This window comes from Petaurus breviceps, unplaced genomic scaffold (assembly GCF_028583685.1).
Source record: "Petaurus breviceps papuanus isolate PSGF00001 unplaced genomic scaffold, PetGlider_PUasm1.0 174, whole genome shotgun sequence".
Classification (NCBI taxonomy): Eukaryota; Metazoa; Chordata; class Mammalia; order Diprotodontia; family Petauridae; genus Petaurus; species Petaurus breviceps.
Window position 1 is genome coordinate 44,652,228 of NW_027185761.1, and position 24,142 is coordinate 44,676,369.

Sequence of the window (24,142 nt, forward strand, 5' to 3'; positions counted from 1 at the left end):
GATGGTCAAATGGTGTAAATCTTCAGTTTTCAGTTGAATAACCATATATGCAAAAGAATGTCCTTAAAGAAAATTAAGCTATTAAATGCCGTTTTGTAAAGTCAGATAACTATAATATAACCTGTGTGAAGAGTTGGGTACCTATAATACATTGAATTTAGGAGGTTTCCTTTTTGAGTGAACATTCATTTGATTTTGACTGTCTACATGAATAGTAAGTGTTGTAAAGGGATTACGCTGTCCCCATGTTTTACAGTGTTTTCAGCTTAACATCTGTGCATGGAAGTGGGAGCTCTTGGGTGTATCAGCTGTGCCTGGAAGTTCACACGCACAGCGATGAAGCCCGGCGCTCCCAGACGTTCTGTAAGATAACCTGATGTTTGAACAGTTATCACGGAATCTGTTATGCTGTTTATTAATAAACCACACCTCTGAGACTGGGCCAGTGCAGTGAGGCAGTCACTACTTTCTAGTGAGGAGTGTGGCAAGTCCGGCCACAGCCCGGGAACCGGCACCTTCTTCCGGAAGGTGGACAATTCACGGGCTGCTCTGCTCGGTCCGTGTGGTGGGCTCCAAACGGCAGCGTTTCCCCGCGGAGGGGCAGGGGTGGGAGGCGTGCCCACGGTCACCCGCTCGTGGCCGGGAGGCCTGAGCCGGCGTCCGGCGTCGTGCAGATGGGCGGGGGGGGCTGGGCGGGCGCGAAGTGACCCGCCCTCGGGCCGGAGCCCTGCCGCCGCACCCCCGCAGCCCTCGGGGCGCCGACCCTTCTCAGATCTACGGCTTTCCCCGCTCTCACAGGACTGGCCCCCCGCTGGGGCCCGGGGGCTCGGCGTAGGCGCTTCCTGCTGCCGCGCTACGGCCAAGGGGGGCTATCTCCGGGGAGACGGCTTTAACACGTGGGTGGGGCCGCGCTGGGCACTGGGGACACCGAGGCAGGCGGGAGACGTGAGCTGAGCCTTGCTGGGAGGGCAGCCGGGCCCTTCGCTTCTCGGACATGGCTGCCTTCATCCATGGCCTCCCGCAACTCCCTCCCTCCAGCACGCACCCCGCGCACGGATTTCCCCATCAGCCAGTGCAGTGCCGCCCGAGGTTCCGGGTTGCCACGGTGACCAAGGGCGACGCTTATTTCCAGGAAGTGACGCAAGACTTCCGCCTCCACGCCCCTGTGGTGGATTGTTGTGTACGTGGAAGGCTCCCGCGCCTGCGCAGTGGCGGCGGCGGCGGCGGCGGCAGCTCCGGCTCGGGCTGGGGCTTGGGCTTTGCCTCGGGTTCCGGCTCCGGCTCGCCTCGGGGGCTCAGGGCGGCGGTTAGGGCTTGCGTCCCGGGGCCATGGCCGCCCGCTGACCGCGGCCGCCGAGCCTCGCGGGGAGCGGCGGGGAGGCCCGCAGGGCGCGGAGATGAGCTGGTTCAATGCCTCTCAGCTGTCGAGCTTCGCCAAGCAGGCCCTGTCCCAGGCCCAGAAGTCCATCGACCGGGTCCTGGACATCCAGGAGGAGGAGCCCGGCGCGTGGGCAGAGGCGCGGCCCTTCGGGGAGCCAGGTAAGAGCGGGTGGAAGCCCCTGTCTCTCCGCCGGACCCCGCGGGCGCCTACTGTACGCTAGGCCCGGCGCCGCGCCCCCCACCCCTGCCGCCAGCCTCCCGGGAAGAGGCCGAGGGACCGAAGCCCTCGTTACGTTGGCGCTGGGCCGCCGGCCCTCCGGGGTTCCCCCCCAGCGCTGCCTGCCCTGGGACGTCCCCGTACCCCCGGGGTCCGCAGGTCTCCCCATGAGCTCCGCCACGCCCCTCGAGCAAAACCCGCCCCCCTACTGTCCGCTTCCAAAATGGGGGCGGCCTCCTGCGCCCCAAGTCCGCCAGGCGGATTAGGGCCCGGGGCCCCGGGACAGTCCTCCCGCCTTTGTTTATCTTCTCGGGGGCGGGGTGGTGCTGGCCGGGGTTTGCTTCAAAGAGCCCGGGCTCTTCAGGAGGAAGGAAATGGGGTCCCCCCTTTCTGCCCTGGGCCTGCCAGCTCATTGGACTGGCTCCCACTTTCCGGGGGGCAAGCTTGGGACAGGACCGGGAATCCAGCCCTGCCGAAAGCCCAGGTAGCGGGGCTGGGGTCTCTCCCAGTTTCTTTTTCGTCCTTACTAAAGTCTCAAGCACTCCTCTTTTCAGCTGTCCTAAATCTGTCATTTAAGGCCGTTGTCATTTACTTGATTCCTTTCCCAGCATTTTTAGATTGAAGTGGGAACCTGTTGGATAAGTTTATTAAAAAAAAAGGATCCAAAATGGATTTAGGTTTGATTTTAAATTGTGAATTTAATAATACATAAGCACTCACATGGAAGTGGGAAAGTTTAGATGGAAAGTAGATAATCTAAAGATTTATCTAGATGGTGTTTAAGAAGCAAAATGTTCCATGTTCTGTTTTGGATGCATTTTGATTGTTCATAGGATTCGTTAGATGTGATTCGAGTTTTTCTGCTTTCCTCTTGGGTAGAAATACCTAACCTTAATGGCCGTCTTTGATCATGTCCAGCTATACTTTGAATTTCGTGTGACCCAGAACAGTTATGAACGGCATTTATTACCATTTTAATTTCTCCATGTACTCTCATCACTTTTAAACCTTTAATGTTATATTTAATTTTAAGGTCTTAATTTTTTTTTTACCCTTTTTAGTCGTACTTAGTTGTGTTCAAACTTGACTTTTTCATTTTCTCAAAAGTGGCATGAAATCTCACATACCCATGGTCAAGATTGTATTCAGCATTGTCTGATTAACCCTTATGGCCACCAGGTTACACTTACCCATTTCCCCTTGTTAGTTTGAAGTACACCAAAACTCAATTTACCATGGATTCTGTTATTATAGAAATTGTGATAATTTGTACTCTCAGGAGTTAGCGAAAGGCTGTATCAATCTGTAGATCAATCTGTAGTTGAACAGAAACTCCAACGTTTGTGACAGTAGACTTTACTTAAAGTTGCCCAGTGAAGGGAACCCAATTTCTAGAGGCAGATTGGTTAACATTTTGGACAGATCAGTCTGATGTTTACTTTTGTATGACCTATAGCATAAAGTGACATATCAAATTAATAGAAAAAATTACCACGTTACAGATATTTAAGATAAACTATTTTCAAACACTGTCAAACACTTTAGAAACAACGATACAACCATTTCATGTTTTTTTCTTTTTAGTGTACTTCTGCTAGGATCTTTTACTAAATAATGCTTTATTATGTAGCTTAAAGCCCTAAAATAATAATCTTGCATTTCCTTAAAAATATTCTGTGATTCAGGAGTTTTATTAATTCATACTGGTTTTTCCATAACCATTGAAGGATTTCCATACACAAGAGGCAACTGACAGGAGCAAAAAATTCTAATTTTTTTCTAGGTCAGAAAGTTACACAGTCTATAGATATTTCTACAGGAAATTATTATTCCTATCTTCATTTTGTTCTAGGGAAGTACAGTAGTCACCAAAATCCTGCACACATTTTTTGAGTCCTGTATTTCTTTCTTCCAGTTTGAAATTGTGAAATATAGTTAAAATTTTTTGATATTTTGGAGATAGAGCTAAATTGGTTTAAGGTGTTATTGTTCCTCCTTTAAAATATTTAAATCTAATATTGCTTTTTTTATGTTTCTGATTCCATTTTCATAAAAGGAAAAAGTTCCCCTGTAAGTGGAGGATGGGATACCTCCACCTGGGGGTTAAATTCAAATACAGAACCTCAGAGTCAGCCAGTACCATCCCCTAAAGCAATTACAAAACCAGTTCAGAGGACTGTTGTCGATGAATCTGAAAGTTTTTTCAGTGCCTTTCTCTCTCCAACGGATGTCCAGCCAATACAGCGGAGTCCAGTGGTGTCTACGCCTCCCACCAAATCACAACGACCTGAAGAAAAAGTCACAAACAGCTTACAGAAGTCACTGCAGCCGGGACAGTCAGAAACACCCAACCTAACAGAGGCAGAAGTAACAGAGTCTTCTCTTCTGACTGTACCAGAGGACTCAAAAAGCTGTCATGTTTCCTTGGAGAATTTGGAAGTGGATACTCCAGCACTTAACGAGGAGGTCAAGTGTGAAGAAATCAGACACGATGCTGTTGAGATTAAGGTGTCAGCTCTAAGTATGAGGTCAGCAGAAAGTACCACTGATGTGAAAACTCCTGTGGAAAGAGCACCCAGCAGCCAGTCTCCTGTGGTAGAAGCAAAGGATCTGGTATTGGATGCTAAGGAACAGAAGCATGAAGACAGACAGAGCAATACTCCCTCCCCTCCTGCCAGTACTTTCTCTTCAGGTACTTCTACAACCAGCGATATTGAAGTTCTGGACCATGAGAGTGTCATCAGTGAGAGTTCAGCAAGTTCAAGACAAGAGGCTGCAGACTCAAAGCCAGCCCTTCACTTGATGCAGACGTCCTTTCAGCTTTTATCCGCCTCGGCTTGCACTGAATATAATCGTCTAGATGATTTCCAAAAACTCACAGAGAGTTGCTGCTCCTCTGATGCTTTTGAGAGAATAGACTCGTTTAGTGTTCAGTCTTTAGACAGCCGGAGTGTGAGTGAAATAAATTCAGATGATGAATTGTCAGGCAAGGGATATACTTTAGTGCCTATAACAGCCGATTCTTCAACTCCAAAGACTAAGATAACAGAGTCTGTTAAAGGAAAATCTGAAGAAAATGAAACATTAGTTATACCAACTGAAGAAACTGAAATGGAAGAAAGTGGGCGAAGTGCGACTCCTGTGAACTGTGAACAGCCTGACATCTTGGTTTCTTCTCTACAAGCCATTGAAGGACATATGGTCCCAGAAAAGGTGACTGGGCGGTGCCAGGATGTTGAAAATCAGCCAGAAGTACTTTCTGAGAAGGAGGATTTTTGCAAGGTAACTAAAATATGAAAGTTATTTTATATAATGTCTTATGATGACTAAAGTATCTTTTATACATTTTTGGTATTATGTAATTCTTGGGGGTTTCTGAAATAAATTTTTTTTTCAGTTTACTATTAAGAGCTTTGAAAGATACTAAGTTTATGGTTGGAGTAGATTACTATTTCAATATAATTAAGTTACCTGACTATTCCATTTATGCCAGATTGCCTCTTCATCCAAAGGCTTATTGTGTTGGCATTGTCGATGCATACTAGCATCACATTGGATTATTTCCTTCCTAAATTAAACCTCTAGCCCTCTTTCTATGCAGAGGGAGGATCATGAGACCCATCAGTATGAGTTCTTTAGATTTTTTTTCTTTCTCATCTAGAAATTGTTGACTATGTTACTGTATTAACAGTGTCATTGACATATTGAAAGTGAGAGTTGATAAATCCATGGAAATTTTTTGCAAGAGGAGTCAATGAAAATGACTTTGCTTTTTAATAAGATATACCTGATAAGAAACTGGTGAATAGCACTTTAAGATCATAAAGTACTTTCTTCTAAAAAACTCTTTGACATAGGTAGTGCAAGTAGTATTATCTCCATTTTACAAGTGAGGAAACTGAGGCAAAGAGGTTAAGTGACTTGTACATGGTCACTAAACCTATCTCAAACATGATTCAGGTAAGACAGGTTTGGATTTGTACCCCTAAGCAGAAAAAAAAGCTTGTTGTACTTGCCTCAGTAGAAGCTAAGAATTAATATATTCCAGATGTTACTTTAAATAACTTATAGTGACTGATTCATGCTGAAATATTCTAGAGATGATTTCATTTCATATTTTTATTTTTTAATATAGATTATCCTTTTGACAGGGAATTATGTATTGGTTATATATTATATGTGGTTATTATATAGTGGTTAGAATACTTTTTGCTGGTAGACCATATGTAAAAATAATCTTTTCTTTGTTAATATTTTTGACTCTTGCATGTTTAATTTATTTAGACAATTGACCTCCTAAATGAAAAATTGGAAAAAAGGGAAACCCAGTTACTAGCCATTAGTAAGGAGAAAGCAATTCTAGAAGAAGCTTATGATAATTTAAAAGAGTAAGTAATAACACAAATGAAATATTATCATTTAACTTATTTTCAATGTCTACATGTTAGAACAATCAAGAGTTTCTGTAATTGCATGAAATACTTTGTACATTGCCTTTTTTGTCTTTATTTTGGCATTTGCTTCGATCAGACAGTGATTTGATGGTATAAATGATTCCAGAATAACTGATACATCTATAACCATTTGTTTCTTGTTCTGAATTAGTTAACATATCTAAATTTTCCTGAACTGAGTGTCAGATAACATTAACACTTAATACATTTTAATTTTCTTATCAAAATAATATTTTTTCTCCCTTGAAATGATTTATAAGATTATTTTAGAGAGGAAAGGTATCTTGAAAGAATACTTCCTTTCCTATTCTTTCAATTTTTATATTCCTACTTGTGTTATTGATGATATCAGGTAATAATAATACATTTTAATATGTTTATGAAAACAAACAGGCTAAGGTATAGCAGTTTAGAAAAAAAAGTTTGAATTTTTTTTTATTGGAGAAAGCTGAAATCTGTCACCTCAGAAATTAGTTTTTAATACTTTTCACATGTTATAAACTAAATGGCAGATATTCAGTCCTTGGTAAGTTTTCTATCTAAATTATATTAAATTTATATAATGTATATTTTTTTCCTTAAACTTCTTATGCCTTTAAATTCCTTAAATTTACTTTTTGTTTTTACTAAGCCATATCATAGAAACAATGTGACATTTCACTTTGAATGTTGAAGTTTATGTCACCTTTCCAGATGTATGATTATTCTCATTCTTAAGTAATATTTTGTATGTAGTGAAATGTTTAGAGTCAAAGAAGAAAGCAATAGCATTTCATCCTTGAAAGATGAGTTTACTCAAAGAATTGCAGACGCAGAAAAGAAGGTTCAGTTAGCCTGCAAAGAGAGAGATGCTGCTAAAAAGGTAAGTCAGCGTCTTCTTACAATTGTTACAGTAAACTTTTTAGAGACAAAACTTTTGGGGAAAATAGGAATAGCCTTGGAGTCTATAGAGATGGGAGATCAAAGGGTTAGTGTTCAGTGCACTAAGCTCAAATCTTAGGTCATATGTGGGCATGAAAAATTACAACAAAGGCACAATAAATAGAACTATTACTGTCCAGAACATGGCGTGGTAAGTAAATCAGAGATCTTTCAGCCTGTTTATATGCAGCAGGGAATTACTACTCGAGTATGATATACATAAGCATCATGATAACCGTTTTTGGCTTGTTTGAAGAAGAGCTCTATATAAATGTCAGGTTTTATAACCAATTTGGGTTTACTTAGCACCTGCCTTTAAAAGAATTTATGTATTTGCCCAAACCAAAGTAATTGTAAAAAAAAAATACATTTCTGATTGAAAATTTGTTTTATGTATTTGTCTTTAAAAATAAAATCAGTCTTAGAATTTTAGAGGTAGCAGGGAGCTTAAAGGTGGCATGGTCCAATTTCTTAATTTTATAGGTAAGATCAAGAGAAGTTAAATGACTTCATCCAGGTCACCCTGCTATAATTAGTGTCAGAGTTGAGACTGGGATGACTGAGCTGACTTTAATTCAGTGACAAACTATCTCAGTATTGCCTTGAATCTATATTTGGTGTGTATGTTTTATCAAGGAGATTCAGAAACTGGTAATGTGATATGGGATAACATGCATTTGGATTTTTTTTTTCATCTTTATAAAGAGAGGGTAGGGGGACTGGACTTCAGATTTTACTGATATAGGGGGAACTCCAGGATGAGGCCACACTCCATGAATTCAGGTCAATGCCTCTGCAACTTTTATTCTTCAAGAATTGCCTGGAGACTGAGAGATGAAATGTCTTTCTCAGGGTTGCATAGCCAGGATGCTTAGAGGCAGGCCCAGAACTTAGATCTTTCTGGTTCAGAGGCCTGCTCTCTGGCCACTCTCTTGAAGACTATGCTGCCCTCTTTGTACAAGTGCAGAAAATAGTCTTGTGAAGAAAATAAAGGCAGTACAAACTAAGAGATTCATCTTCAAAAATATACATTTACTTAAAAGAGAAACAGTTCATTTTCTAACAGTTCTTCACTGTTTGGGTGAAATGACTATCTATTTGGGAGACAAGTTAATTACATGCCTGCCATCTTCAAGACATTGTGATAGGGGCTGAAAACAAAGAAAAACAAAACAAGTCTGGACCTCAAGGATCTTTAATTCCACAGATAGAAAGAGTGTGTGTACACATAAGAATAATACAGAGTAAACTGAGGGAGAGCACACTAACTAGGTGTATGGGGGGAGGGAGAGGGTGATGGTCCCTGCGCCTCCTGGAAGCAAATCAGGGATTCTGAGAGGCAGAAATGGGGGGAAGTCAGTATGTTCTGAAAGACTTTTAATGTCTGTTTTATATGGCTTTCAGAGCTTTTTTCTTATATTCCATTTGGGAGTGTAGGCTGTTTGAACAAATTTAGAGCATCTTAGGGAAATGTGAATGAATTTAATTGCCCTGATATTGCATTTGGGGAAAAAATGTATTTTGAAGAAAAATGGTAATTTAAAAAATACACATAGATAATATTTTGTTTTTAGGAAGTAAAAACTGTAAAAGAAGAGCTTGCAACTAGGTTAAATTGTAACGAAACAGCAGAACTTTTGAAAGAGAAAGATGAGCAAATAAAAGGATTAATGGAAGAAGGTGAGTATGTTCAACATGTTCATTTGACTTCATCAGTCTTCAGTGGTGAAAAGGAAAAATTGTACTTTCTACATGGCTAGCCACTACTTCCCATTAGAGATTATGGAAACTGGGGAGATAGGGGCAAGGAAATTAGATGTGGTAACTTACAGACTCCTGAGAAAGGCTGGTATTCAGAAATGCACAGAGCAGTGTTCAGTCTTCTTTGCTTTTTTTCCTAGAGGACGGGCAACATAACTCTCCAAAGAGTAAACTGGCTTTTGAAGACAAAGGTTTATGTGGGAAAGCTTTAAAGCAGGTTTAAGCCCTGACTTTTGAGCAAAGACTTTTGGAATAAAATTTCTATGGTTCATCTGTTATCTAGTCAGCTATGTGTCACAGTGGAGAGAATGCTGGACTTTGAGTCAGGGAGACCTAATTGGGCAAGTCACTTCTCTTTGGCTTGAATTCCTCTTCTATAAAATGGGAATAATAGCACCTGCCTCCCAGAGTTGTGAGGATAAAATGAAATCATATTTGTAAAGTGCTTTGTAAATCTTAAAGCTAAAGCATTACACACACATGCACACGCACAAGGTATTTTTATTTAAATCATTCTCACTTTCATATTTTGACAGCAAATTTAATTTCTTATTCATAAATATTTCTTTTTGGAGTTTACATTCATGTATAATTATGTGGAAATCTATAGGTAGCATTGGGATGAAATTAAAGACTTGTGGCAGGATAATTTGTTCTAAATAGAAATTCTGAAACTAGAATGTGTCCATTTTTTTGGCTGTAGCGACTGCTTGATAAAGGAATGATGGGTTACCATTTGGTGTACCCTGATGGAGTCCTAGCTCCTTCCAGGAAAGACAAGAAGAGGTTTAGAAAGTCTTACTTAAAAGAAAATTTTCAGTTAGTTATGTAGACATACCATTTATCTCTTAACTCAGTGCTTTAGAGGAAGACTTTACAATCCTAAGGTCATAGATTTAGAGCTGTAAGGGAGCTGAGAAGTCATCTAGTCCAATTCCCTGATTTTACAGGTTAGAAAATGGGCCCAGAGATGTCAAGTCACTTGCCCATGGTCTCACAGGCTTTAATTATCAGAGCCTGAATTCACACTTAGGCCCTCTGATTTGAAGTCCATTATTCTTTATACTGTACCATGTTGTTTGAAAGACAGGATTTGGAGTCAGGAGATCTAGATTCAAATCCTGACTTGAGATTTATGACAATAGGTAAAACTTTTAACCTCTTGGCCCTAGTTTTCCCATTTTACATCATTTGTAAAATAATAATGATATTTGCACTGCACTGATTGCCTCACAGGGTTGCTGGGAAAAGACTTTGTAAACTTTCAAAAACATTATATAAATGGGTTATTAGTACTTAAGCTTATTCCTGTCTTAAAATATTTATGCTGCCTCTGATCCACCTAAACTATACTAGTCATAGAATATAATACAATTGTGAGGAACCTTTTTGGTTATTCTGTCTGACCTCCTCATTTTATTGAAGAACTCAGACCCAGAGAAGTTTGCTTACTTCCCAAGATCATAAAGATAGTAACAATCCACAGACTGTGCTGAATGAGTTTTGGAGATTCTTCATTGCTTTAAGCTTACAATTTTTTCCTTCTCTTTTAGGAGAAAAACTTTCAAAACAACAACTGCACAATTCTAACATCATTAAGAAGTTAAGAGCTAAAGAAAGAGAAAATGAAAACAGTAGTGCAAAACAGAGCAAAAAAATCAAGGAGTTAGAAGAGGAATTGCAACATTTGAAACAGGCAAGGATGTTTGTCAGTCAAGTGTAATGGTCATGGGAATTTGAAGATCTTCCCTGCCCCTTAATAGGCTGAATGGAGCCTGTGGTGGGAGGAGTTTGCTGAATGGGTGGAGCAAGAAATGAGTCAGAGCAGGTAGGGCAGAGGAAGAGAGAGGACACAGGCAAGGAGACAGTTAGGATTGTGAGTGTTTGCTTGTGGGAAGACATGAGCAAGGGGAAGGCTTTGGGATGGTATTGCATTCTACAGTGATAATGTATGTTAGCTTCTTTGTTACTGTGATGAATTTGGTTTTCTGGTGTTGGGGTTTGGCTTTCTCGTGTCTGAATAAATGTTTTGCTTCTGTCTTTTATATGGAGAGTCTGTTATATTTTGCCATTCAGACCTATACTGGCATATTCATAGTCACTTTCGGTGCTGTGAATAATGCCTTGGCAATACACCAAGTCATTGTGTCTTTTGTCATAATGGACCTCAGAAAAGCAGTAATGGAAGACAGATTCATCAAGGCTTTAGTTGGGAAATATGATGTGTGGGTTTGTGTTCTTCAGTGTGACTTGAATTTACCTGAGAATGATTATTTACTGAAAGATATTTTTCTGTTCTTTTAATGTAGGTTCTTGATGGCAAAGAGGAGATTGAGAAACAGCATAGAGAGAATATTAAAAAACTTAACTCTGTAGTGGAACGACAAGAAAAGGATCTTGGCAGACTTCAAATGGACATGGATGAACTTGGGGAAAAAAACCGAAGTGCTCAGGCAGCCTTGGACAGTGCATATAAGTAAGGAAACACACACAGCCACTCACTGCTCTCTACCTCTGGGCCTTTCTGGCTAACATCCCATCTTCTACAGGAAGCCTTTCACCATTCCCTAAGAAAGGATGTGCCATCCCTCTATTAATCTCCAGTTTATCCTGTCTACACCATGTGTGTTCTTAGTTGTTGCTGCATTGCCTCTTCCATTAGTGTGAGCTCCCTGAGAGCGGAGATTTAACTTTTGCCTTGCTTCGTATTCCCAGCACTAAGCCCAGGGTCTAGCACAAGAGGCATTAATAAGTGCTAGTTGACCAGTTACCTTATTTAACGCCATCACAGCAGAACATTTGATAAAGCCATGGCTCTCAGCATTTGATCTCAGTAGCTTCTTTTATAAAGCTGTTGCCTGCCTGGGCACTTGATACTGTTTGATGTGGATGAGATGAGCCCATTTCGGGGCTTTTGTATCCACTTGGACATTTGACATCTTTTGGGTTTGTACCATGACAGGATATGTTTTCTAATCACAAAAACTATTACTTTAGAGAACTTGCAGATCTTCACAAAGCTAATGCCATGAAGGATACAGAGGCACAGGAGGCGTCTTTAAGTCGTGAAATGAAAGTTAAAGAAGAGTTGTGTTCAGCTCTTGAGAAGGCCCAGGAAGAGGCCCGTCAACAACAAGAAGCATTAGCAATTCAAGTGAGTTGTAAATGATGAACAAAACAATCCTATCTTGTAATTAACTTGATGTTTCTTTTTTTTTTTGATGTTTCTTAATATTAAGAACCTTGTTGACTAGCTTGACCCAAATATTTTAACCCCCAGATAGTGAAATTATTGTACTTCTTTCACAATTCATTGGGACCTATAAATGTTTCTTTTTAAACATGCTCAATGAATATAAACTTGATTAATTGATGTTTGCTAATTGCAAAACAAAATTAGTTTTTGTTTTGTAGGCTCAATAAATATTTAGAGAGAGGCTCATCCTGAGAACTTAAAATATCTGTCATCCCCTTTCTCCGATTGCACAACTATCGTCTTAGTTCAGACACTCATTCACTCTTAGATTATCTCAGCAGCCTAAAGCCTCTCTGACACTAGCATATTCTGCAGACTGTTGCCCAAGTAATTTTTATTTTTTTTTTTCTTGAGGAGGGCAAGGCAGTTGGAGTTAAGTGATTGCCCAAAGTCACACAGCTAGTTAAGTGTCAAGTCTCTGAGGCCAGATTTGAATTCTGGTCCTCCTGACTTGAGAGCCAGTGCTCGATTCACTGTGCCACCTAGCTAACCCCCAAGTAATTTTCCTTAAGCATAGATGTGACTCTCTGACATTCCTATTTGGTCAACTCCATTGACTTCTTGTTGACTTTAGCATAAAATTTAAAGCCCTTCATAGTCTGACCTCAGTCTGTTTCCAGCCTGATTGGCTCTATCTCTCCCTCTTGCACTCTGTGATCTAGCCAGGTTGGCTGCTTCTTGATTCTTCATAGATGACATTCCATCTGTTACCTTGGTATCTTTGCACTGGCTGTAGCATGTGCCTACAATATACTCATTCCTATCATGACTCAAAGAAATAAAATAATATGTTTAAATATAGAAAATGAAGAGTCCAAGAAAATGGTATTGAAGTAATAAAAATAAGAAAAGGGAGAAACCTTAAAATAGTTAACATTTTTGTTAGCTTTTAAAAAATTAAACTTTTCAAAAATTATTTTTAAAATATATTACCTTAAGAATTCATATTGGAATCCTATCATGTGGTATGTTGCCATAACAGAAAATTAAGGGGGTAACTCTGTGGTGTAGAGGAAGAAACATTGAGTTTGAATACTAGCTCTGTTTGCTGATAGTGTGGCTTGAGGAAAATCATTTCACTGGCCTTCATATTTGTTATCTTTAAAATGAGAAACTTAAGACAAGATGATCTCCAAATTCCTTTCCAGTTATAAATTGGGTGATTCAAGTCTGGGATCTATAAATATGTGAGTTTGGTACAGGCATTTTATTGAAAAAACTAGGGCTGTCTGCATTGCTTGCCTCCTGTAGCCTGGCATTCATGACCTTCCAAAGTCTGTCTGTCGCTTGTGCTGCTACTTCTGCTCTACCCCCATAGAGACCCCTTTATCTTTGTGTACTGGAACCCTACCTGTCCTTCAAGGCCCAGACTAAATGCCTGCCTTAGTTGCCTTCAGTGATGTCACCCTCCTCTGTGTAATTCTTCTTCTACTTAGTTGGTACCTTTGTTTGGTGCTTACTTGGTGCAGCTTTGGGTTAGATTTGGGCATTTTCTTGCCTTATTTCCCTCACTGGATTGTAAACTTCCTGAGGGTGCATGGACCAGAACTTCTATGATATCTTACATAGTACTTTACACCAGTGCCCTTACTTAAAATAGCAGTTAATAAATGTTTGTCGAGTGAATGAAGTTAATGAACAAGAGAACATTCTAAAAATATAGGGCCCAAAATGTGAAAGATGAAGCAACACAGTACAAATCTACGCCTAACAGCCGTCTTAAGTAATTCAGATGCTAAACTGTTTTGATTATTGATGAGTGATTCTAGTCTTTCTCCTTTGATGTAGGTGGCAGACCTTAGATTGGCGCTGCAGCGGGCAGAGCAAGCTGCTGCAAGAAAGGAAGATTATTTACGGCATGAAATCAGTGAACTGCAGCAGGTACTGTGGAAAAGGTGTTTTCCATAAATAATCATTCACATTTGTCTAATAGTTTTCCAGGGAAGCCATTAGGTGTGGCTCATGCAGACATTATTCTCTTAGAAAGGTGGACTACCGGATTGAAACATCTCAAGTGGTTGCAGCTGGCAGGCTCACCTAGCTCCTTTGATTCCATATCTAGGACATGGTACTGCTCTGTTTTTTTCTTGAAACTTTTCTTAAAATTTCGTTTTTCTGTGCTTAAATACCAAATTTTTAAAAAGAGCATTTTTACGAAGTAGAACACGAAGACAAGACTGTATGTAAACCCATGAGTCTCTCTTCCATGCCACTTGCTTTTTTAAAAAAGTATATAATAAGTAAACGTATTACTTTCAGAACTGCCCTGTTTATCCATGTTTTCTTTTGGACTTCATTTTGTTCTCTCAATTAAAAAAAAAAATTTCATTGGCTTTCTTTTTTCATCACTATAGCTATTCTTCCCCAATTAAAAATAGAAGAAAAAAGTCATAACACATAATCATAGTCAGGCAAAAAAAAAAATCTACACAGTAGCCTCATCAAAAAATATGTCTCATTCTGTACCTTGAATCTGTTACCACTCTGTCAGGATAACATTTCGTCATAATGCCTCTTTAAATATGGTTGTTCTTTGCTTTGGAGTTCTGAAGTCATTCAGAATCATTTTTCTTTATAGAGTTGTCATCTAAATTATTCTGCTGCTTCTTTTTTTTTTTTTTGCTTTTTGGAGGGCAGTTGGGGTTAAGTGACTTGCCCAAGGTCACACAGCTAGGTTTTTCTTTTCTTTTTTTTTTTTCAGTGTCTGAGGTCGGATTTGAACTTGGGTCCTCCTCCGTCCAGGGCTGGTGCTCTATTCACTGTGCCACCTAGCCGCCCTGTTTCTGCTGCTACTGCTCACTTCATTTTTACCAGGTCATATATCCCAGGATTCTTTGAAATCCTCTCTTTTGTTATTTCTTACAGTGCAATAATATTCCATTATTTATTTGTCAGTTCAGCCATTCCCTGATTAAAGAGCACTCCCAGTCTTTAGTTCTTTGACTCCCCCCTTTTAATTCAGTCTTTAATCCAGTTCAGGAAATTTTCATTTCCTCCTGTTCATTCCCAGAAATATTCCTTCTCTCTGTATCCACTTGTCCATTGAGTTTGATGTATTTCTACACCAAATTCAGCGTCCCTGTGTTCTTTAACCTTCCTTTGTCCACTTTAGATAAGACTGAGGTTCGTCTGATGCCTACTTCATTCACCATATCCTCCAAGTTTCTATATTCTTCTTCTTATATAGTGCAAATGAGATTACCCTGTTCTTCCTCCTTACTATACTAATATATTTTTCTTTTCTCTTTTAAAACCCTCAGAACAGAACCAAAGCAACCTAGGCCATCTTTTTTTTCTTTTTTTTACTTTGTTTCTCTTATTTAGCTTCCTGAATAACCTTTTTTTTTTTTCCATTTTTCAAATGCTTTATTAACTTCTGATTTACATCATTCATTTCTGCCAGATTTTGAGTTACAAATTTTCTCCCCGTTTTTCCCCTACCCACTGCCCCAAAATAGCAGTCCCACAGGATATCCCCTCCTCCAATCTGCTCTCTCCCATATCTTCTCCCATATCCCGTTAGACTTTTCCAGTAGGGCATGGCGGATCTCTATGCCCCAGTGCCTGTATATCTTATTTCCCAATTACATGTAAAATAGTATTAATAATAGCATATATATATATATAATTTTAAACATTTGATTTTAAAACTTTGAATTCCAGATTCATTCCCTTCCTCCCTTGTCACCCACCCTTACTGGGAAGAAAAGCAGTTCAGTATAGGTTGTACATTTTGCTAATGCAAAACATGAACATAGTGGATATATTGTGAAAGACTGACTGTATTTCCCTCCCTCCTCTCCCACCACCCACTTGTTCTATTTTCTACTTTGATCCTGTCCCTTTTCAAAAGTGGGTGCTTCCAACTTCCCCTCCCCTCCCCTCCCTTTTATCATCCCCCTCTCATCTTCCCCCCTACTCTCCTCTAGGGTGAGATACCCTGTTTAGTGTGTATGTCATTCCCTCCCTAAGCCAAATTCAATGAGAATAAGGTTGACCCATTCACTTTTGCCTTCCTATTCTTCCCCTCCATTGTAACCATTTTCTCTTGCCTCTTCTGTATGAGATAGTTTGCCCCATTCTGTCTCTCTCCATCTCCTCTCATTATATTCCTCTCTCACCTCTTAATTTCACCTTTTAAGTGTCATCCCTTCCTATTAAATTGGTCCTGTGTCCTCTATCTATGTATACCTGTAAGCACATATACACACATTCACATATGTGTTCATATGCCTGTATACCCTCCGATATAGACATATATATATTTCTGTTCCCTTCAACTATTTTCATACTGAGAAAAGTTTCATCAGTTACAATTATTGTTTTTCCATGTAGGAATGTTAATAGTTCCACTTTGATAAGTTCCTTATGATTTCTTTTCCTTGTTTACCTTCTTAAGCTTCTCTTGCTTCTTGTATCTGAATGTCGAATTTTCTATTCAACTCTGGCTTTTTCATTAAGAATGCTTGAAAATCCTCTATTCCACTGAATAACCATATTTTCCCCTGAAACATGATACTCAGTTTTGCTGGGCAGGTGATTCTTGGTTTTAATCCCAGCTCCTCTGCCCTCCGGAATATCATATTCCAGGCCCTTCGATCCCTCAGTGTAGAAGCTACCAGATCCTGTGTTATCCTGATTGTGTTTCCACAATTCAAATTGTTTCTTCCTGGCTGCTCATAATATTCTTTCCTTGATCTGGGAATTCCGGAACCTGGCTATAATATTCCTAGGAGTTTTCTTTTTGGGATCTTTTTCAGGAGGTGATTGGTGGATTCTTTCAACCTCTATTTTGCCTTCTGGTTCTAGAACATCAAGGCAATTTTCCTTGAGAATTTCTTGGAGGATGATTTCTAGGTTCTTTCTTTGATCATGGCTTTCAGGTAGTCCAGTAATTTTAAAATTATCTCTCCTGGATCTATTTTCCAGGTCAGTGGTTTTTCTATGAGATATTTCACATTGCCTTCTATTCTTTCATTGTTTGGATCTGTTTAACGTCATCTTGATTTCTCATAAAGTCACTAGCTTCCCTTTGTTCCATTCTAAATCTGAAGGAATGATTCTCCTCATTGAGCTTTTGAGATTCTTTTTCCATCTGACAAATTCGACTTTTTAAGGCATTCTTCTCCTCATTGCCTTTTTGAGCCTCTTTTGCCATTTGAGTTAGTCTATTTTTTAAGGTGTGATTTTCCTCAGGCTGTTGACTCTCATTTCATAATTTTCTTGCATAGTTCTCATTTTTCTTCCCAATTTTTCCTCCACTTCTCTTATCTGCTTCTTAAGGTCCTCTATGGCCTGCAACCAACTCGTATTTTCCTTTGAAGCTTTTGGTGCAAGAGTTCTGACTTCACTGTCTTCCTCCTGTTCCATGCTTTGCTCCTTTTTGTCCCCAAAATAGGAGTCTAATGCTGGATTCTTCTGTTTGCTTTGTTTCCTTTGCCTGGTCATGTTGCCCCTCAGTCACTTGACCCCTGGGCTTTTTGCCACAGTAGGACTCTGCCACCAGACAGGGGAGCTTTCGTCCCAAACGCTGGGGTTTTCTCAGCTGCCAGAGGTATTAGATGGGTGCCCTCTCTGAGGTCTCCACACGCTCTGGCAAGCTAGACATACACCCTAGGACCTACACCCTTGACTGCAATCCAGATCCAAGCAGGTTTAAAGCAAGAGCGAGTACCCCTCAGACTGGTCGCTTGGTCCCCCTACACTCTGCAGGCCAGGAGCTGAAGCTGCAATGTGGCGCTGGCTGTGCCAGAGTCAGCCGAGCTTTCCTAACTACTGGTCCCAAAGTCCAGACTGCACTGATCTCTCACTTTGTCCTTCTCATCTTTGTGTTGATAAATCTGGAAATGGCCACAGCTGCTAGTGATCTGTAGTCCCTCCAGCCAGTGGCTGGTCAGGCCCGCCCTGGGGCTAAAACCTCCAGCTCTCGTGGGCCTGGGCTCGGCTCCCAGAGCACTGCGCTGGCCTGCCGGGCTGTCCTCAGTGGGAGGTTAGCTTCTCTGTGTCATTTTGTGGGTTCTGCAGCTCCAGAGTTTGTTCAGAGTTCCCTTTTACATGGATTGGGGAAGGTGGAAGCTGGAGCTGCGGGGAGGTCCTGCTTCTATCTGCCATCTTGACTCCGCCCCCTCTGAACAACCTTTGAAGACATTAAGGTTTTAATAGTAACACTTGTTTCTTCTCCAATTATTTGAATGTTAACATTGCATTATCTTTTAGGTCCTATAAGTTGCTCATATAAATATATCTTTCTAGCTTTCTATTAACTCTCATGTTTGCATTTCAAAGTTCTTATTCAGTTCTGGTCATTTGATCAAAAATGCTTGAAAGTTCTTTATTCCATTGAAGGTACATTCCTCCCCCTCCCCCCCTCCCCTAGTAGAATTATATGCTCATATTTGTAGGGTTATTAATACTGATTATCAGCTTATATCTTGTGTCCTTTGGAATAGTGTAGTCCAAGATCTCTAGTTTATGGTGTAAGCTGCCACCAGGTCTTATATGATCCCATCTGTGGTTTCTTGTTCTATCTATGATATGGAAACTCTGAATTTCAGCTATAATGTTCTTTGAAACTTTTTTTTTCAGGACATTTAGTTAAAGCTCCCTGTTCTCCACATTACTTAGGTATCTTCCCCATTATTTCCACCATCCCATTTCAGGTCTAACATAGAGAGATGGGCGTCTTTGCTAAGGCAACCCCCCCCCCCCCCCCCCATGTGCACCCTGATCCCATTCCCTCAGCATCTTCTTCACCAGATTATCCCCACTTTCATGCACACATTCTTCAACGTGCATAGCCAGTGGCTCCTCTCCTGCTGCCTACAAAGTCATCCATATGTGATAGTAATGGCAATTAAAGATTCCCCTGTATTGGCTTGGTTTTCAAATTGATTGTATTAAAACCCAGAGTTTGTTAATCCCACCTGTGGGATGGGCTTGTTGATGTGAAAAGAAAGTCCTGAAGTGGGAGGAGCTGGTGATGTAGATTTGGAGAGACAAGAGAGAGGCGGAAGTTCTTTTTGGAAGCAGCACCTCGTGGAGAGAGAGAGACTAAGAGATTGCTGGTGGCCGCTTTGAATTGCCCTGGACTTTTGAGACCTGCCCCCTGAGCTGCCAAGGACTGAGGAGACATGGCTGTTTTGCTGGTACTTTGTCTGTCTGTTTTGATGTTATTTTGCCAGATTTGTCCACTGGTGAAAGACTGTCCTGTTGAAGAAGTCCTGGAACCTGGCATTTGGTTAAGAAGGCCTGAGACTGTCCTGCAGACAGAGAGTGAATACTGTCCACTGGTGAGGGACAGTACTGTTGTTGCAGGGGTCTGGAGACTGTCCGGCAGACAGAATGAATACTGTCCACTGGTGAAGGACAGTGCTGTTGTTGCAGGGGTCTGGGAGCCTTTCTGTTGGTTCAGAAGCCCTGAAGAAGGATTTTCTTGTTGTATGTTTACAGAAATCCTGGGAGAGGGCTTTGCTAATGTGTTCAGGGGTTCTAGGACTGTTCTACAGACAGAGGATAAATTCATGAAGGGACTGGCAATGTATCTTATGGCCTTGCTAAGCCTTGTCTCTCCAGGAACTAAGATTGCTGAGAACTTGCCTCGTGTCAAGATGAAGAAAAGAGCTCCATTTGGGTATTAAGTGCTGTGTTTAAACTTGATGTAACTCTGGGGTAGATTCAATTGTGATCCAGGGGTGGGGAACTTTTGACCTTTTTGTGTTATATGGTTGAGCAAATGAATGTATTTTACTTATGTTTGGAAACTAATCTCCATTTGAGAAGAGGGGTTTTGTGGTGTACTTAATTAAGGTATAGCCTAGGGGTGGAGTAGTATTTAGAACAGGGACTTTGTAATTGATTGAATGATTGGAAAGTCCTGGGGTGGGGTAGTCCTTGGAGATTATTTAATCACACTTAGTAAATGCTGTATTTTGAATGATGTCATGTTTTGATCTTCTCTGTTCTGGGTTTGTTACTGAATAAAATAGAGAGCACCTATGCTGGTATTTTGAACCTGGGAAGTTGCCTTTGCTTGGTATTACATTACACCATATCTCTCTTATCTTTAAAACTTGCACTCACTGTCCCCACTATCATATTTTGTCCCTCCTCTTTTTGGCTAAATTCCTTAAGAAAGCTGTTTATACTAAGGGCCTCCACTTCCTCTACTGCTCTTCTAAACATGTTGTATTCTGGCTTCTGACTCAACTAAAACCACTCTCTGCAGAGTCATTAATGATCTTTTAATTGCCAGATCAACTAGCCTTATCCTTTTGTACCTCTCTGTAGCATTTGATACTTCTGATCACTTTCTCCTAAATACTTTTTGTTTTTTTAGGTTTTTATGATTCTGCTTTCTCCTGGTTCTCCGACCTGTCTGACTACTCTTCTGTCTCCTTTGTTGGATTTTTAGGTCTCACCCATTAACTATGCCCTAAAGCTTTATTTTATCCTGCACTCTTCATTTCTTCATTGTCTTCATTTCTCTCCTTCCTTCTTCCTCTTATTTAGTAACCTCATTAACTTCTGTAGAATCTTTATGCAGATAATTACAAGCCTGACTCTCTTAAGCCTCTCTCCTAAATCTTCATCTGCCTCTTGGACATCACATCTCAAATTTAATGTGCTAAAAACAGAGCCCATTTATTATCTTTTCCCCTAAAGTATCCCTGCAGCCTAGAGGCCATATAATAAGACTTTGTTCTGTGAAGTTTAGATTCAATCAAAGGGCTGCACTTGGGGATCTAGAGCACCACATGTGACTTTGAGATCACTAGTTCCCCACCCCTTCCCATATTTCTTATTACTATGGAGGGGAACCATCATCCACCTAATTACCCTAATTACTTCAGCATTATTTTCCTCTCCTTTCTCACTAACCCAATATGACCAACTCTTGTAAAATCTTGATTATCACATAGACTTCCTGACTTCTCTGAATTCCTTCTACTCAGATCTGCTAGGAGGCTTTCCTAGTCCCTTCTGCAGGTAGTCCCTTCTGTTTTATACCATATTATATCTTTCATGTACTTAGCTGTGCATGTTGTCTCCCTGTTAGCTTATGGGACTGGGGTTTGTGTTTTTGCCTTCCTTAGTATCTTTACTGTTTAGGTAGTACCCAGCACATAGTAACAGCTAACTACTTGTGGACTAACTCTATTCTTTTTATTTTCATTTTGTCCTCTGGCTTTAATAGATCTGGATAGTTTTCACTGATGATTTGCTGAAATATATTATTTAGGCATTTTTAAAAATCATGGTTTTTAGGGATTTTAGTGATTTTAAAATTATCTCCTCTTGACTTGCTTTGATTTGTTTTGGATATCAGATACCTTACATTTTATTTTATTTTTAGGAATTCCAAAATGCTACATAACTAATGAAGGGAAAAACTAAGCAGTGAAATAGAGAAAAAGTAGAATACTAATGAAAAAAATGAATTAATGTCATGTACTATGTGTCAGTTCATCAAGGACCTGTGATTTCATTGGTGTGGAAATTCTAGGGATGCAGATCATAATCCATCTGTCTCCTGGAATTCTAGATTTCATTCTAGTATTTCTTGCTGTCTCGTGGAGCCATTGATTTCTGTTTAGTCTGTTCCAGTTATCAGGGAGTCCATTACTTTTGGGGTAACATTTACCACCTTTTATTCTGATCTGTTTCGTCTTCCAATTTTTTCCTGAAAAACTTTTTTTTTTTATCTTCTGCTTCATTCTTTAGAAATATTCTTGTCCTTGTGTAAAGTGCATTAATTCTTTTAATCTTTGCTTACAGTTGTTTTGGAGTTATTTTCCCTTTTAGGCTGGAGTTTTGGATATTACTAGATCTACAATAATTCTTCATAAGATGGTGTCTTCTGTTTATTCATATATCTAGCCTTGGTTCTTGAATTGGGAATTTGTGCTAGAATCACGCTCTGCCTATTGATGTTCATTTAGGTGGTTGTTGATGGTAGGTCTTGACCTGGGTCTTAGTGGTTTCACCTCCACCTCTTAAGATGTGTCTGTACTAAAAGCACCAGTAGGTTTTAGGTTCCCATGGATTTTTGAACTTTAGATGACTGGATTTTTAGGGACCTTTTTGATGTCTCAGGGCAGAGTACTAAGACCTTGGAGCCCTTAGGCCTATTTTTCTTTTTCTGTTTTTGTTTTTATTGCTAGTGCTGCTTCCAAAAATCCTTCTAGCACTTTTATCTGGGAGGAGCGCTTTTCTCATGCTGCCTGAGGTGATAGGTGTTTTTGCTTGTATTGGGCGTCTACCTTCTCTTGGGTGTGCTTTTTCTGTTCCTTTTCCCAAGGACTTGACTTTTTGTTCAGTAGTAGGGTGGATGAAGTCACTTAGTAAAGTTTCTCATTGGATTTCTGGATCATTATTTGCTCTGCTGCTACTTTTATTCTTTTGGTGGAATAGGTGTGTGGGTGCTGAGTTGTCTGCCTCCCAGGTGGCCAGATTGACTGAATGACAGTGTACCCTTTAGCTCCCTCTTAAATAGACTTCACGCAATATTTTTGGAATGGAGAAGAGATTGTAATAGCATTTCTTCTGTTAACTAATATGAACCAAAGGATGCTAGCTGTCTTTTAAAAAACATTTTAAATGTATTCTTTGTTATATTTTAAGTTTCAAATTGTCTCACTCCCACCCTGTTTGACATATATATGTAGATATATAGATACATGTAAAACCATGCTTTGCATACTTGTATTTATCAGTTCTTTCTCTGGAGGTGGATAGCATCTTCCTTCATAGGGCCTTCATAGGTCTGTTGTAGTCGATTTGAATATTTATAATACTCAGAATAGCTTAGTCCCATTTATTCTTTGAACAATATTGCTGTTACTGTATCCTGTGTTCTCTTGGTTCTGTTCATTTCATTCTTAATTATTTCATGCAAATCTTTCCATGTTTTTCTAAAATGAAACCTGCTCATTATTTCTTACAGCCCAAATCTCGAAACATTATTGTGTTTTAGAAGAAATGGCTATGTGACTGCAGAATTTTTAGTATAACTATTTTAACTCGCAAATAGCTGTTTTATCTCTAGCTGTCAACACTGCGTTATTCACTCAGTTTCTCTTATTGTCTGCCCTTTTGTATGTTGTTTGTTTGAACATTATATATTAGAGAGGCACAGAAAGGGTGAAACTCAGGTTAGTTTATCTTTCTGTTTCTATAAAAAGACCTAGGTGAGGAGATCTGACCATAATTCATTAGCAGTTCAACAAATATTAAATATCTCTGTTTTGTCTAGAAGTTTTTACTACTAGGTGGTGTTTGAGTTAACAGTGACATAGAAAATACCAAGGATAAATAAGGCAGTGCTCACTTTCATGAAGCTTTGAAGTCCACTTGCTGGGATGGGGAGACACCCCCCCCCCCCCCCCGACCCCCGGCTGGTAAATGAACAAGTGGCTCATATATCACAGTTACTTAGTTTGTTAAGCTGAGAGGTTCAAAAAACCTCCTTATGAATTCCAGGGGAGGCAAGAAGTCCATGATCAAGGGTGGGAAATCAGTGAAGGAAAAGATACCTGGAGGTAGGAGGTAGCATTTAAGCTGAATTTTGAAAGATGGATAGGATTTCAACAAGTACACATCAAATGGGTGGTTATTTCAGTCAATAGGAGTGTGGCATTCCCACTGGGTGTCCCATAGGCACCTTAAATATAACATATCCTCAAACAGAGTTCATTATCCTTTACTCCTCATTTTCCCTCACCCCATGTATAGAATTAGTTGTCAAGTCTTATTGATTCTGCCTTCATACCATCCATTCCCTTCTCTTCCCTCCCATAGCCATCAGCCTAATTCAGGCCGTCTTCATCTCTCAGCTGGATTTCTGAAAGAGCTTCTTAATTGGCCTGCCCGCCTTAAGACTTTCTATTTTCTAGTCCATTCTCTGAACAACTGCCAGTGTGCCCAAAGCACACATTGGACCTTGTCAGTCCCCTCCTCACTAAGTTCTAGTGGCTCCCATTACTGCTAGGATATCCTCTGTTTGGCCCCTTACAGCCTGACACCAACCCATCTTTCCAGCCTTGTTGCGTATCATTCCTCTGCATAAACTTTTTAGTTCCACAGATCTGAGTGCTTCCTGCTTTTGACATGACTCTCTCCATACCTTTTGTCTGCTCTTCCGCTCCTGGAACATAC

General features: G+C 40.2%; 1 protein-coding gene and 1 long non-coding RNA gene across 2 annotated transcripts in view; both read left to right on the forward strand.

Annotated features, from left to right (window-relative positions):
- Nucleotides 1–1,225: 1,225 nt before the first annotated feature.
- The window catches only part of TMF1 (TATA element modulatory factor 1), a 35,064-nt gene continuing 12,147 nt past the window's right edge, over nt 1,226–24,142 (forward strand). The window contains exons 1-9 of the mRNA XM_069084148.1: nt 1,226–1,539; nt 3,654–4,879; nt 5,882–5,985; nt 6,787–6,913; nt 8,547–8,652; nt 10,287–10,429; nt 11,043–11,209; nt 11,731–11,887; nt 13,778–13,870. Coding sequence (XP_068940249.1) covers nt 1,398–1,539; nt 3,654–4,879; nt 5,882–5,985; nt 6,787–6,913; nt 8,547–8,652; nt 10,287–10,429; nt 11,043–11,209; nt 11,731–11,887; nt 13,778–13,870 — 2,265 coding nt within the window. The 5' untranslated portion in view covers nt 1,226–1,397. The remainder of the gene's footprint in view (nt 1,540–3,653; nt 4,880–5,881; nt 5,986–6,786; nt 6,914–8,546; nt 8,653–10,286; nt 10,430–11,042; nt 11,210–11,730; nt 11,888–13,777; nt 13,871–24,142) is intronic.
- Nucleotides 15,874–19,999, forward strand: LOC138158138 (uncharacterized). Its single transcript, XR_011167564.1, has 2 exons — nt 15,874–19,772; nt 19,877–19,999. It is a non-coding gene; the product is annotated as an uncharacterized lncRNA (long non-coding RNA).